General features: G+C 44.8%; 1 protein-coding gene across 4 annotated transcripts in view; it reads right to left on the bottom strand.

Annotated features, from left to right (window-relative positions):
• Nucleotides 1-824: 824 nt before the first annotated feature.
• CFLAR (CASP8 and FADD like apoptosis regulator) overlaps nt 825-15,100 on the bottom strand; it is a 54,983-nt gene continuing 40,707 nt past the window's right edge. For all 4 annotated transcript variants that reach the window (XM_062189913.1, XM_062189908.1, XM_062189904.1 and 1 more), the window contains 2 exons: nt 10,165-10,675; nt 825-8,251 (listed from right to left, as the gene is read on the bottom strand). In XM_062189913.1, the coding sequence (XP_062045897.1) occupies nt 8,113-8,251; nt 10,165-10,675 (650 nt within the window). In that variant the 3' untranslated portion in view covers nt 825-8,112. The remainder of the gene's footprint in view (nt 8,252-10,164; nt 10,676-15,100) is intronic.

The following is a 15,100-nucleotide window of genomic DNA, read 5'->3' as shown; positions in this document are numbered from 1 at the left end:
ATCTGCCAGAAAGTTAAAGTCTGAACTGAAAGAAAGGAATCTGTGCTAGAAATATTTGTCTTGGAGTCACTGTCACAGGACAGGAACCAATGCTGCACAGTTGTCACAGGAAATAAAGGACAGAGCCTTGGGACCATTCTCGTTTTGAGGACCAGGAGCAAAGAGACAGCAAGAAATCCTTGACAGAACTCCTGCAGTGCCACAACCCGGAGAAGTCGGGAGGGGACTGGGGCCCCCACAGAAGACAAGGACCCCTGGCTTTGTAACTAAGACCAGCAGGTGTAGGATCTTGAAGATTTGGTAGAATGGTTTAGGTGACATGTAAGCGACAGGAAGTATGAAATACATGGGACAGGAAGGAATGGAGAGAATGGTGATTAGTCTACAGGTTACACAGGACAGTGGCTTAAAGGGGAGGGAATTTACTTGATACAGGATCAGAGCTTGTTCTTAGATGAGAGGAACAAAGAGGGAGGGAGAGACTAAAGATGGAAGACAGTTGAAAAAATGCCCACTCTTGGAAATGACTAATCTACACCAGCCAGGGACTCAGCGAGGAAGGGGAACCCCAGATCCAGGGCAGGAAGTTCTCACCAATAAGAATTGGATGTTTTTGTGCCATTGTTCAAATAATGAAGAACTGTGATGACTTAAACATCATATAAATACACACAAATACGGACATGACCATGTGAATGAAAAGAAAGAGAAAACATTATGCTATTCATGTTTAAAATAGATATGTTTATATATATACATAAGACACTAGACCTTTTGTAATAATTAGTTTTTATTTTTTAAAGTTACAGTAATATATTCTCTGTGTAAAGTGAATCAATATAAAATCTTATATTCTCTCAACATTATTTACATCATATAAACTTACAGTGAATGGGGCTGGTGAGCATTGAGGTGCAGCAGGTTAAGCTGTGGCCTGCAGGGCCCTCATCCCATATGGGTGCCAGTTTGAAACCCGGTTGTTCCACTTCTGATTGAGCTCCCTGCTAATGTGCCTGGGAAAAACAGCAAAAGATGGCCCAAGTGTCTGGGCCCCTGCCACACATGCCCAAGAACTAGATGAAGCTCCTGGCTCCTCGCTTCAACCTGGCCCAGCCCTGGCCACTGTGGCCATTTGGGGAGTGAACCAGCAGATGGAAGATATCTCTCTCTCTCCCTCTTTCTCTCTCTCTGTAGCTCTGTTTTTCAAATAAATAAATAATTTTTTTAAAAAATGTTATAATGAAGATCACATGGTATGATGAGAAGAATAATTGAAGTAGAACACAATATAGAGCAGGAATAGACCCACACAAATACAATCAACTAAGTTTTGAAAAAGGAGCAAAGGCTATCCAATAAAGAAGATAGCATTTTCAGCAAAGGCTGCTGAACAAGTATTTGAATAGACATTGCAACAAAGAAGACAGAAAGCAAATAAGCATAGGAAAAAACGCTCATCATCAAATGCCACCAGGGCATTACAAAATAAAACAGTAAAATCTTCAACACTGACAATACCAAATGCTGACAAGGATGTGGAGCCACAGGAACTCTGAAAAGTAGGACAGCCACTTAGAAATACAATCTTGGGGTTTCTTACAAAGTTAAACAAAGGCAACTGCTGTGTCAGGGATTTATTCAAATGTGTTAACAACTTACAATGGACAGAATGGGAAAAAATATTGCATACTATGTATTTGATAAAGAATTAATATCCAGACCATATAAGGAGCTCAAGAAATTCAACAACAACAAAACAAACAATCCAGTTAAGAAATGGTCAAAGGATATGGACGTTTTTCAAAGGAAGAAATATAAATGGCCAACAGACACATGAAAAAGTGCTCATGATCACTAGCCACCAGGGAAATGCAAATGAAAACCACAACCAGGTATCAATCACCTCACTCTAGTTAGAATGGCTATTACCCAAAAAATCAAAAATTAACAAATGTTGGCAACGTTGTAGAGAGGAAAGTATCCTAATACACTATTGATGGAATGCAAATTGGTATAACCATTATGGAAAAACAATATGGTGGTTCCTTAGAAAACTAAAAATAGATCTACCATATGACCCAGCTATCCCACCCCTAGGAATATATCCAAAGGAAACAAAGTCAGCATATAAAGACATAACCACACCCCCATGCTTATGGCAGCTCAATTCCTGACAGCAAAAATATGGAATCAACCTATATGTCCATCAACTGATGATTGGATAAATAAAATGCCTCGAGGCCCTGTAGCTTTGGAGTAGTCCAAAAAGGGAAGAAGAGAAAGTGTCCCAGGGAATAGAGGAGACCCTGTGGTTTCCTGGCTGGAAGATGAGTCGTTTCATCAATGGCCTTGTTGGAAGTCCTGCATTTCTCTACGGGGGCTGCAGCAAGCAAGCGAGGACCAGCTTGGGAAACAAGGCCTTGTGGACGGAAAAGCACTGGTCCCTCTTGTGTCATCTTGACCATACTAAACACATGTGCATGGTTCATGTAACTTCTTCATTCTCAACTTGATGTATTTATCTTTCAAACTCCTGTTCACTGTGAACCGGCCATCACCACAAACCCAGTCCAAAAGCTGATCTATAATTGAGTGGTTCCATTAGAATGACAGTTTCCTGTCAGTCACACTTCTCTGCGGACACATTTTAAACTTCACTATAATGTCTTAATTGATCATCTCTAGCCCATAAAAAGATAAAAATGTTATCATGCATGCTAAATACTTAGGTTACCTCAGATTTTAAGTGCACACACATTTAAAAATAATTGGAAAATAAATATAATCTGCTAGATTTTTAAAAAGATTTATTTATTTAAAAAGAAGAGTTGAATGAGAAAGAGAGAGAGATCTTCCATCCACTGGTTCACTCCCCAAATGGCCACAACCGGCACTCATTGCAAGTAGAGGTTTAACACATTGCACCACAATGGCAGCCCCTAGACAAATTTTTCTTTCAAATTTACAACATGCACACATATTTTATACATTCTAACCAAACAACAATATCAGTTGGACTAGTTAGGTTAAGAGAAATATAACCCCCCACTGTTGTTCTCTCCTGTAGAAGTCCAGAGGCAGGTGTGCTGCCTTCACACCATCATCCAACAAAGCTTCTTCCTACTCACCACGCAGCTATCCCTACAGTGTGGCCAGGGTTTCTGTGACTAGAGAGAACTAGGAAGAGTGGCTAGTAGGGAAAGTGAGCCAATTTGACAAGGCTGACCTTAAAGTCTGACCTCTTGGTGGCACAAGAAACGTGCTTAATCCTGAAAAATTGCTGCTTGAGTCTGAGAAGAGAAAAGGCTCCATTGCAAACGCTGCAGACAAGAAATGTTCACAAGACCCCCACCAAGGCCAATTCATGGAGAAAATTAGAGCTAGAATGAACTGGAATCTAAGAACAGAGAGGTGGCTTCATTGGCAATGAGCCCCCAACACTCAGACTCAAATGGAAGGAGCTTGGCTTTGGTATAGGCAGCAGTATCCTCAAATACAGAGACGAGAATTTGGAAAAGAAAAGCAAAAACAGCCATTACACTTCTGCCAGCCTTATAGACTTTGTTTACCTAGGAAAGGAATTTTTCGTTTTTATTTTAGGGATAGTTACTATAAACGTACTGGATATGATATTTGGTGCTTGTCCTGGGAAGATTATTGTATGAGCATCTCCTGTGCTGTAACATTCTTTGTAGAAGTCACCCCAAGGACTGGTTATTGTGATTCGAAGTGTAGTGAAGCGACTCTGTACAGCTTGAGTTCACATACTGGTGCAAGGTGACCGCATGTAAGCTACTCAATATCACTTTGCCTCATTTTCTTCATCTAATACAACGAGGACAATAACACCTACCTCGTAAACCTGGTTTGAGGATTACATGAAATAGCTCACGTAAAATGAGCTGAAAACAGCTCAATTGATATAAGTTCTCATTTTAGATAACATTTTATTTTATATATACTATATAAACTTTATGTGTATATATAATGTTTATGTATGGATATAAAATTTTGACACCTACATAAAACTTCAGCTAGTGAAATCTTTCATCTGAACATTTGCCTAGTTATTGGGCAGGGCTACTGTGATGTTTGAAATAGTTTCACCCCCTCATCTCTTTTACATGACTATTTAGGAGTACTGCCTCTTAAAATGATATGATTCATATATATATATATATATATAATATATATTTAAAAGAACATTTTATTTAATCTGGATTACTCATTCTTTTATCTATATATAATTCTAAGTTTATCTCAAATATTTAATTAAAAACTATACCCAGTGAAAAGTAAGAAAAGCATTTAATCATCAAGTGCTCATGTACAAAAGCTCCAGAGAAAGTTCCAGAGAAGGAGGGAGGCATTTGGCCTGACAGTTAGGACACCAGCTAGCACACCTGTGTCCCACATTGGAAGGCCTGGGTTTGACTGCTGGTTCTGGCTCCTGATTCTGGCTTTCCTGCTAATGGGGACCCTGGAATGCAGAGCTAATGATTCAAATAGTTGGGTCACTGTCACCCACGTGGGAGACCTGGACTGAGCTCCTGGCTTCCCCACCTCCTGGCTCTGACCCAGTCCAGCCTTGTCCATTGTGAGCATTTGGGCAGTGAACCAGTAGATGAGAGTTCTCTCTCTCTCTCTCTCTCTCTCTCTCTTTCTACCCATCAAATAAATGAATGCATTTTTAAGAAGCAAAGAAAGAATCAAAGATTCTATTATTAAAATAAGAAAAATAACTTACATGAAGATGGGCTAAAGTTAAAAGATGGGGACCTTCAGGGCACTCCACCCTCTGACTCCAGCCATCTCTCAGCCTGCAACTCATACCTTCCTACTCACACCTCCTCACACGTGCTAAGTTACATCCAAGGTTTCTTCAGCTTGCCCTGTATTACTGTTTGTCCCTCAGTTGACTTGTTTTCTCGCCCACAACACATTCTCTATTCCATCTCAACATACCCAAATCCTATCTGCAATGCCATGTTTGATTCCACCCTTCCAAATCAGCCCCTCCAGAATGTGAGCTAATGGCATGGTCTTAGCAAGACGTAGTCATAAAGAATCTCTCACTTCAGCCTCAGAACAATTCTGTGAGGTAGGCAAGGGAGGCACGGTCAGCCTAAGCTTGAAACCACCACCTCTCTTCCCTCCACACCATACCACATGCTAGTGAGCAAAAATCACAAAGAATTACAAGTAGTAATTACAAGTAGTACTCTTCTCATTGGGATTGGGGGACTGACTGATGCTTGATGGTAATAAACAACAGAATCCAACATCAAAAAAGAAGAAGTAAAGAAATAGACAATACAACATAATTTTTAAAAATGATTGTGTAAAAAGAGGGAAGGAAAGGCAACAAAGATGCTGATTTGCCATGCTCTAAATTTTCCCCACGCCAGGCAGATGGGATAAGACATGGTATGGACCATGGGCCACAGCAGGGAGAGGACGGGGCTGGAAAGGTAGGACAATGACCTTCACAAACAGCAGGGAGAGGTGTAGGATGCCTTCCCTGGAATGCATGCTGCACATTCCGAACATTTGCTCTAATTTCTGAAGAACATCAGTTCATCAGACTGGTTGTTCACATGCTGCACCTGGTGTTACTGCTGATCTCCTCTGCAAGTTGGAAAAATCGTTGTGTGCTTCAGTTTAAACAATGTTATGGTGTTCTCACCCTTCTGGGATGACTATGGTTGCTACCCTACAGCAGGTGCCATGCCCCACTTTTTCAAACTTCCCCACAGGACCCCAGCTTGTGAAGACCATTGCACCTCAGGGAGGCAGAATCTCTACTCAGTTCCAAGGAACTGAATCTGTGTTGATATAAGCCAAGCACAACCACGCCACAGCCCCTGCCGTGACTGGTTTAAGGATGGACACATCTTGCGACTGTAGCCAATGAGAGGTGAAGGGAAGGAGCACTTCTGGGGAAATTTTCCTTTAAACTTGAGACAGAAGGAAGACATGCTTTCTCTTCTGACATTTGGATGTCATACTTGGACCCATAACCATCTTGAAGCCATTAGATGACAAATCTGAAAACCAAGGCCAAGATGATGTGGTTGCAGAGAGAAAAGGTGAAAAAGATCAAGTCCTTGATGACATCATTGGAGCCAATAATTTTTTTTTTTTTTGACAGATAGACAGTGAGAGAGAGAGACAGAGAGAAAGGTCCTCCCTCCATTGGTTCACCCCCTAAATGGCCACCATGGCCGGAACCATGCCGATCCGAAGCCAGGAACCAGGTGCTTCCTCTTGGTCTCCCACGCGAGTGCAGGCACCCAAGCACTTGGGCCATCCTCCACTGCCTTCCCGGGCCACAGCAGAGAGCTGGACTGGAAAAGGAGCAACCGGGACTAGAACCTGGTGCACATATGGGATGCCGGCGCCACAGGCAGAGGATTAACCAACTGAGCCACGGCGCCAGCCCCGAGCCAATAAATCAACCAACAAAGCAACTACCCCCTACCACTGGACTTCCTGGTTAATGAGATTAAACAAACATTAAAAATAGATCTTTGTGTTGTGCTACATCTTCCATTACTTGTATACTTTGAATGATAAAAGAGTTAATCATCCAGAGCCAAGAAGGTGCACATTAATGTGAAAGATTTTCAGAATTCAAGGCTCAGATAATACAAAAGACCATATGATTACTTTTTATTTTTAAGTATAGAGGTTAGACTCTGATAAGAATACATACAAATAAAGTGAACAAGTTTAAAGGTCTAAAGTATAACAGGGGGACTAAGGTTAATAAAATTGTATGGGATTAGGGATTCTTGTTATATAGAATTCAGGTGTCCTTGTCACAAGGAATTAATGATATGAGAGCATAGAAATGTGATGTGCTTCCCCACTGGAGCAGATACTATACAGATACTATCTGTGTATCTCACACCACCACGTTGCAAACCTCAAATATATGCAATAAGATCTTTTTAAAAATACATGAGAGGAATGAGATCAGGAAAAAAATCAAGCATATCTGATGGGTCAAAGTGGATAATTTCAGCAGTTGGTAGCTCCCAAGGTAATGGATACAATCTAGCTGCTCATCTAACCAGATGATGGACTCAGCCAAGCCAACTTGTAGAACACATTCAATCACATTTTGTATCTTAATCTCTGGTTTATAGACTATCAACTCCTGCCTGCCATAACCTCAGAGAATTTGAAATGTAAACCTGCAAAAGAATAGGACTATAAAGCAAATTAAGAAATAAAGCCAAACACAGTATACACTTACTTTGGTAACCAAATGTATTGATCATTAGGTAATTATTGGAAAAATGCATTCATCTATATGCAATGTGTTTAAGACCTTTAAGAAAATCCAATATACTAGCCTTGTGCTTTTGAATGAATGAATAAAGTATATCATTACATTTCCATTTATATTTACAAACAAAAGTTTAATCTGTGAAATTTATCAAGTTTTATTTATATTTTCTTGGCAATTTATATAAACATCAAAGTACAACATAATATAAATAAATATAGTGGCTTCCTACTGATGTCTGTAGGCTACACATTACTTCCTACTCATGTCCCCAGGCTACAGGTAAAGAAACTCTCAAGGGTCCTTCCTACATTAAAACAACAACAGCAAAAAAACTTTTCAAGTAGGAATAACTGGTCATGGAGTCTGAAAACTGTCCTTCCACTCTTTTAACCCTCAGTGACACAACTGTGGCAAAACATACATAAATGCACACAGATGCACATCCATCAAAGCCAATTTTAAAAATATATAATATATTGGGTGGGTGCTGAGGTGTAGCACGTTAAGCTATCGCCTACAGTGCCAACATCCCATATAGGCGCCAGTTTGAGTCCCAGCTGCTCCACTTCCAATTCAGCTCTCTGCTATAGCCTGGGAAAGCAGTATAGGATGGCCCAAGTGCTTGGGCCCTACACCCACATGGGAGACCGGGAAGAAGCTCCTCACTCCTGGCTTCGGATTGGTGCAGCACCAGCTGTTGCAGCCATCTGGGGAGTGAACCAGTGGATGAAAGATCTCTCTCTCTCTCTCTCTCTCTCGCTCTCGCTCTCGCTCTCGCTCTCTCGGACATGGAACTAAGAACAGCTTTTGGCTTTTCATTGGTGAGAAAGAATGAGCTGCTTTCTCAGAGTGTGCTGCAGCCAGACATGGTACTTCTCCTTAGCAGGAGCGCGACTGTTCCAATCATACACTTTGCTGTTGAGTTCAACGTGGAGATCCAGGAGTGGGCGATTCCTGGAGGCAACAAGAAAGGGAAGCTTTAATGCCATGCAAATACCAACGAGAAGACAGATTGTCATTAGGGTGAAATGAGTCAGCAGACATGCGTGAAGTTTTTGAAACTGTGCCTTTTTAAATGCTCTAGAAGCCACTCTGTGAATGATCTCAACAACCGACATCACTCTGGCTCAAAGACCACAGACTGAGTTTCGCTCTGTGGACACAGCAGCCAGGTGATATGCAGCCTGGGTCACTTACACAAACCCATGATGGATGTAAAAGGCAATCATTCCACTGGCCCATGGAGGATCTGCCTTGGAGGACTGGGCTGATCCTTTTACAGGCTCCCTGTTCCTGCCCTGCCACACCTGGAGGGACTGGGGAGAGAAGGCCACAAGGTCCATTCATGGGGTCCTCACAGCCACAGCCAGAATGCATTTGATAAGTAGCTTGGAGACGCTCTACATTGTAATTAGGAACCAACGAAACAAGCCAATTAATCTGAGAGTTGAGGTACATGTGGCTTCAGTCAGCTTAAATGGAAACCAGGTCATTGACACAATTCGTTCTAGTAACATTAAAAATGTGTACAATAGTCCCCCTTCATCCCCTGGGGAACACAAGCCAAGAGCGCCAGTGGATGCCTGAAACCACAGAGGGTAGCAAACCCTGCACTGTGTAGACCACGTTTTTTGTCTTATACATACATTCATACTGATGATAAAGTTTAACTTATAAATAAGGCAAAGTAAGAGATTAGCAACAACTAATAATAAAATAAAAGAATTATAACAATATGCTATAATCAGTCATTTAAAGCCTATAGTTGCTTCTTTGTGGGATTTTCCATTCAATGCTCTCAGGCCTCATGAGGTTGACCATAGGTAACTAAAACCACAAAAAGTGAGACCTCACAGAAAGAGGGCGGGATAACTAATGTGTCTAACAAGACTTGGGGGCGGGAGCTGTGGCGTAGTGGGTGAAACTGCCGCCTGCATTGCCAACATCCCATATGGGCACCGGTTCACGTCTCGGCTGCTCCCCTTCTGACCCAGCTCTCTGCTACGGCAAAACACTATCCAACAATTGAAGATTGGTCAAGCAAATTAAGCTATAGCTGTGTCACGGGTTACTCTGGAGACATTCAAAGGATGCTTTTGAAATCTGACCCACAATGTGCAAAAATGTGTGTGATGTAACCAATAAGCAAACTCAAAGCAGGTGGCGAAGTAACAGACGATTCCACTTGGGCTTTAAAACCATAATTATATCTGACTGTGCAGGTATCCACAAAAAAATCTAGAAGGCTTAGTTAATAGAGGTTAGTTCGACTAGGTAGGATGAATTGCTAGGTAGATTGAATTGCTTTTATCATAATAAAAAAATTAAAAATGTCTTGATCTGGGCACAGGCATTTGTCCCAGCTGTTGAGATACGGGTTGGGATACCCATATTCCATATCAGAGCACCTTAGTTCGAGTCCCGGCTCTGCTCCTAACCCCAGCTTCCTGCTCGTGTACACTCTGGGAGGCAGTCATGTTGACTCAAGTAATTGGGTCCCTGCCTCCCACATGGGGGGCCTGGGTTGAGTTCCCAGCTCCCCGCTTCAGCCCAGCCCAGCCCAGTCCCGGCTATTGCAGGCATTTGGGGAGTGAACCTTGTAGAGACAGGAGTGCTGTTAATATCTGTCTCTCTCTTTGCCTCCCAAATATTTTTTAACTTTTTAATTTTGAAGAAAAATACCCAAATTATGAACTTACATGACGTATTCATAAGTTAAGCCACGTCCACACCATATCCCTAAGGCAATCCTACTGGGGAAGGAAAAATCTCTCTTTCTCATTGAAGAGAAGGGCATCAGCACAGCATAGTGGTGTGAGCAAGACATAAGCACATGGTGCAGGCCCAGCCACCTCCACGGGGCTCACCTTTCTCGGCCCAGTTTCTGGGAGAGGAACTGCAGGTACATGGACCGTGAGCTGGGGGCCCGAGCCAGCAGGGACACGTCCGCGGTACACAGGCTCCAGAAGAAGTCAGCTTCCCGGTGAACCAGGGAGGGTCTCGGCTGCGGGACCTTGGCTTCCGCCGTGTTCACTGCCGGCCCGTCCACCTCCAGGAGGCTGCTGTCTTCCCGCCAGCCCTCTGACACCACATAGTTCTGAATGAAAAAGAGCTTTGGCTTCCCTATGAGAGAAGGGCATGAGTCCCCCGTGAACATCCTCCTGATGCCATGCAAAGGGAACCCCGAGTGATGCTCGTCCACTCCGAACTCGCTCTGGGAGCATCCTCGGCTCACCAGGACACACACAAAGCTGTCATAGTCTCGGTGCTGGGGCATGCAGGCTACTTGGCCAAGAGTCCGGATTACGTCATCCACACGGCGAGCCGAGCAGGGCTGGACTTCATAGCCCAGGGAAGCGAAGGTGTTTTGAAGAGCCTCTGGAGAAAACAAACACAGAGAACAACACTGGAGTGAAGCAAGAGAAAAAGACCTGCAGGGGACTCCTAGGCTCGGACCCATCTCCATTAGTTAAGCTGTTTCTGATTTTGTGTGATGTACAGGGGACCTGAGAACTGGGTAGGAGGGACACAATCAACCCGAAATGTGAAAAATGTTGGGGCCGGTGCTGTGGCACAGCAGGTAAAGCCACTTCCTGCAGTGCCAGCATCCCATATGGGCGCTGGTTTGTGTCCTGGTTGCCCTTCTAAATCCAGCTCTCTACTATGGCCTGGGAAAGCAGTGGAAGATGGCCCAAGTCCTTGGGCCCCTGCACCTGTGTGGGAAACCCGGAAGAAGCTCCTGGCTCCAGATCAGCTCAGCTCTAGCCGTTGTGGCCATTTGTGAGTGAGCCAGTGGATGGAAGACCTCTCTCTCTCTCTCTCTCTCTCTCTCTCTCTCTCTCTCTTTCTCTGCCTCTCTGTAATTCTGACTTTCAAGTAAGTAAATAATATCTTAAAGAAAGAAAGAAAAAGAAAGAGAGAGAGAGGCAGGGAGGGAGGGAGGGAGGGAGGAAGAAAGATGTTGACTTTCATGTTCCCAGTTCTCCAACCATGATCTATTCCCTCCTACACCTGCATCCCCAGACACCCTCATCATTCCTGGCCTTTGGCAAAGATTGAGCCCACTCAAGTCCAGCCAAGCCAAGGCAGAACAAAACCTTTTCTCCCCAGGCAGAACAAACCGGGATTTTTTTTTTTCCAAAGGTGCTTTCTCAAATTAACGCAGCACCCAAAGATGCAGGGATGGGTGTGTCTGCGGGCTGCCATTCCAAGCCTAGGCCCAGATGGCTGCAGTGATGGAGACACACGCCTTCCCTGACCTCCACCTGCTGTGGGATGAGACGGGGGCCCCTGCATCTAAGTGGTGACCATTTCCAGAGTCCCCAGGTTCTCTCATGACCTGTTTCCCAGTGTGACCTATGACTGAGCAGTGTGGCCTTGGCCAAGATCCCCTCCTCTGCCCCCAGAGGCCCTTCTTCTAGTTTCTATGAATCCTGGGTTGACTTTGCCTTGAGAGGCAGGAGGCTACCATTTGGATATGGTTTGAGTGTCCAGCCCTCAGGGCTTCTTGTGTTGAAATGCAATCCCCACTGTGAGGTATTAAGAAAGTGGAAACTTCATCTAATGATGGTGTTTACTGGTGGGCCCTTGGGAGGTGATCAGGACTAGAACAAGTATTCGGGGTGGAGGCCCCATGATGGAACCCTGGTGTCTTTATAAGAAGATGGAGACTACAAGAGATGCACTCACCTGCTTCCTGTCTCTCACCAAGCAATGCCCTGCACCCCCCAGGACTCTGCCAGCCAGAGGCCATCACCAGATGTGGCCTCTCAACCTCAGACCTCCAGAACCATGAGCCAAAAGGAAACTCTTTTCAGTCAAGCCTCCCCAGTCTGCAGTACTGCGCTATTGGCCACAGAAAAAGGACTAAGTGTAAGGCAGCAGAAAGAGTAGACTTCGAGCCACACACCTGCCTGCCAGTGCCGACCTGAACACACCGTGGGCTGCACGACCTTCCCGAAGGGGATCGCCCAGCTTTAGATAAAAGTGATGACAGGGGGCAGGGCAAGATGGCGGAATAGGCAGGGCGCACACTTAGTCCGGGGGGAAAGAAAGTTTAATATAAGTGGAGATACTGCAGGGTCAAGGAAGAGTAGGGGATGAAACAGCAGAGGAAACTCTTCCGGAACTAGTGATTCACAGTGGACCTGCGTGGAGAGCGTGGGAGCCCAAGTTCGGGACACCAGCACCAGACTCAACGCACCAGCGCTGGAACGCGAGGCCCTGTCTAGTGCACTTGGGCCTCATTCCTTTGTAATCGTAACCTCTACTCTACCACCAATGGCTCTACTCCCAACATGTGTGTACTGATGGTCCTCTTCCCCACTTAATGCTGTATAATTGTTCAAACCTGGTAAATGCCACTCTTAGGATCATTGGTTACTATCCTCACTCTGTCTTTTATGACCTTATCTAAATATGATCAGAGTCGGCAAACTTGGAAGGCTTCCATAGCCTTGGCAACTCATGACGACAGCCTAGGATGGTTACTGGCGCCATAAACTAGAGTGTCAATTTGTTGGGTCAACAACAGGAGCCACTGTGCACTTGCTCCTCATGTGGGATCTCTGTCCTTAATGTGCTGTACATTGTGATTTAATGCTATAACTAGTACTCAAACAGTATGTTTCACTTTGTGTTTCTATGTGGGTGCAAACTGTTGAAATCTTTATACTAAATTGATCTTCTGTATATAAAGAGAATTGACAATGAATCTTGATGCAAATGGAAGGGGAGAGGGAGCGGGAGAGGGGAGGGTTGCGGGTGGGAGGGAAGTTATGGGGGGGGGGAAGCCATTGTAATCCATAAGCTGTACACTGGAAATTTATATTCATTAAATAAAAGTTAAAAAAAAAATAGAAAGAGAACAGGGGTGAGTGTTGTGGTACAGTGGATTAAGCTGCTGTCTGCATTGTCACATCCCAAATGAGTACTGGTTTGGGTCCTTGCTGCTCCACTTCTGAGCCAGCTCCCAGCTTATGTGGCTGAGAAAGCCACCTGAGAGTGTGCAAAAACTTGGGTCCCTGCCACCCACATGGGAGATCAGGATGGATCTCCAAGTTTCTGGGTTTGGCTAGCCCAGCCCCAGCTGTTGCAGTCATTTGGGTGTGAACCAGCGGGTGGAAGACGACTGTTCTCTGTGTCTGTCTCAGCCACTGTCTCTCTGTTTCTCTCTTTGTAATTCTGCCTTTCAAATAAATAAATAAATCTTTATACGAGAGAGGGGAGGACAAATTGGTATCACGTGTCTCCTGATGTGGAACACTGAGAAGGACACATCACCCACACAGTATTCTTCCAAAACCTCATAACACAAAACCAGTCATAAAAAAAATAGACCAACCTCAGTGAGGGACATAATTGGCCAATACTCTTCACAGCTGATAATGTCATGAAAGGCTGAAGACCTGCTCCACGTTAATGCAGATTGAAGAACATGATATCTAAACACAATATATTGGGCCGGCGCTGTGGTGTAGCAGATGGAGCCGCCCCCTGCAGTGCCCAAATCCCATATGGGTGCTGGTTTGAGTCCTGGCTGCTCCACTTCTGATCCAGCTCTCTTATATGGCCTGGGAGGGCAGTAGAGGATGGCCCAGGTCCTTGGGTCTTTACACCCACGTGGGAGGCACAGCAGTGGCTCCTGGGGTGATCCTGGCTTTGGATCAGCACAGCTCCAGCCTTTGCAGCCATTTGGGGGATGAACCAGCAGATGGAAGACTTCTCTGCCTCTGCCCCTCTGTGATTCTGCCTTCCAAATAAATAAATAAATCTCTAAAAAATTTAAAAAAAAAAAAAAGATAAAAGTGATGACAACCACGCCACGAGATGCCCTGAGGATTCAACAGCGCAAATAAAGCCACTCGATGTGGGAGTGGTTGGTAGGGAACTCACTGGGGAAGTCATGTGACCACTCCTGGCATAAGGAAAACGAGAATCAGCACGATCTAAGTCTACAGGTAGGCTCTGTCCTGTGCCCCTAGGCCCAGCCCATAGTTAAGGGTGAAGAAAATGAAATTATGACACTGAGTAATAATGAAGAGACACAAAAAGGTGCTAGCATCTGTACGCCTACAACAAGCATCATAAAGAAATGGGGGACTTGGTTGACAGGTTGCTGACAGCCTATTAAGTGACACCCTTGCCCTCCTAAACTCTCCCTGGAGTATAAAAGGCCTGGCTGCACTGTCTCCCAGCCATCTCCTCTGAGGGCTCCACTGGCCAGTCCCATGCTCAGGTGGATACGGGACAATGAGAGAATCAGGACTGGGGGAACACCATTCCCATCACTACTGCTTTGCTGTGCAGGGCTCAACACGTCTAAGGACCATATAATATTCTCTCCTCTAGGGGGCAGAAGCAAACAGGGAAACACCAGACTCAAAGCTCTTTGGCTTCCTGGTTATCTGGGTCTGGTTCACTTTCCTCCAAACCCTCTCTTTCCTCCCTGACTGAAGCCCTTGAAGGGAAGCGTCACCAGGGTCTCCCTTTCTGTGACGGTGTGCAGGGACGGACAGGACAAGCACGTTCCAGGCCCTTCTGGCTCCTTTCTTTATCTGGGCTCCCTGTGGGTCCTGGCTGGAGCGCCCCTGGCCGCAGGCAGTGAGCACAGGGCGAAAGAGGAACCAGTCTCAGAATTACAAGATCTGAGTTGAAGTCCTGGCTGCTGGGGTTAAGCCCCTTCTCCTAGGTCTGAACTTGTCTGGGCTTTGAAGGAAGGTGACCCTGAGTAGGCAGGCTAAGGAGGGATGGGACTCTGAAGTCCCAGGAAGAAAAATCCGTATCTGATCAAACAGGAGCAGG

Source organism: Lepus europaeus, chromosome 1 (assembly GCF_033115175.1).
Source record: "Lepus europaeus isolate LE1 chromosome 1, mLepTim1.pri, whole genome shotgun sequence".
Lineage (NCBI taxonomy): Eukaryota > Metazoa > Chordata > Mammalia > Lagomorpha > Leporidae > Lepus > Lepus europaeus.
This window is presented reverse-complemented; position numbering and strand designations above follow the sequence as displayed.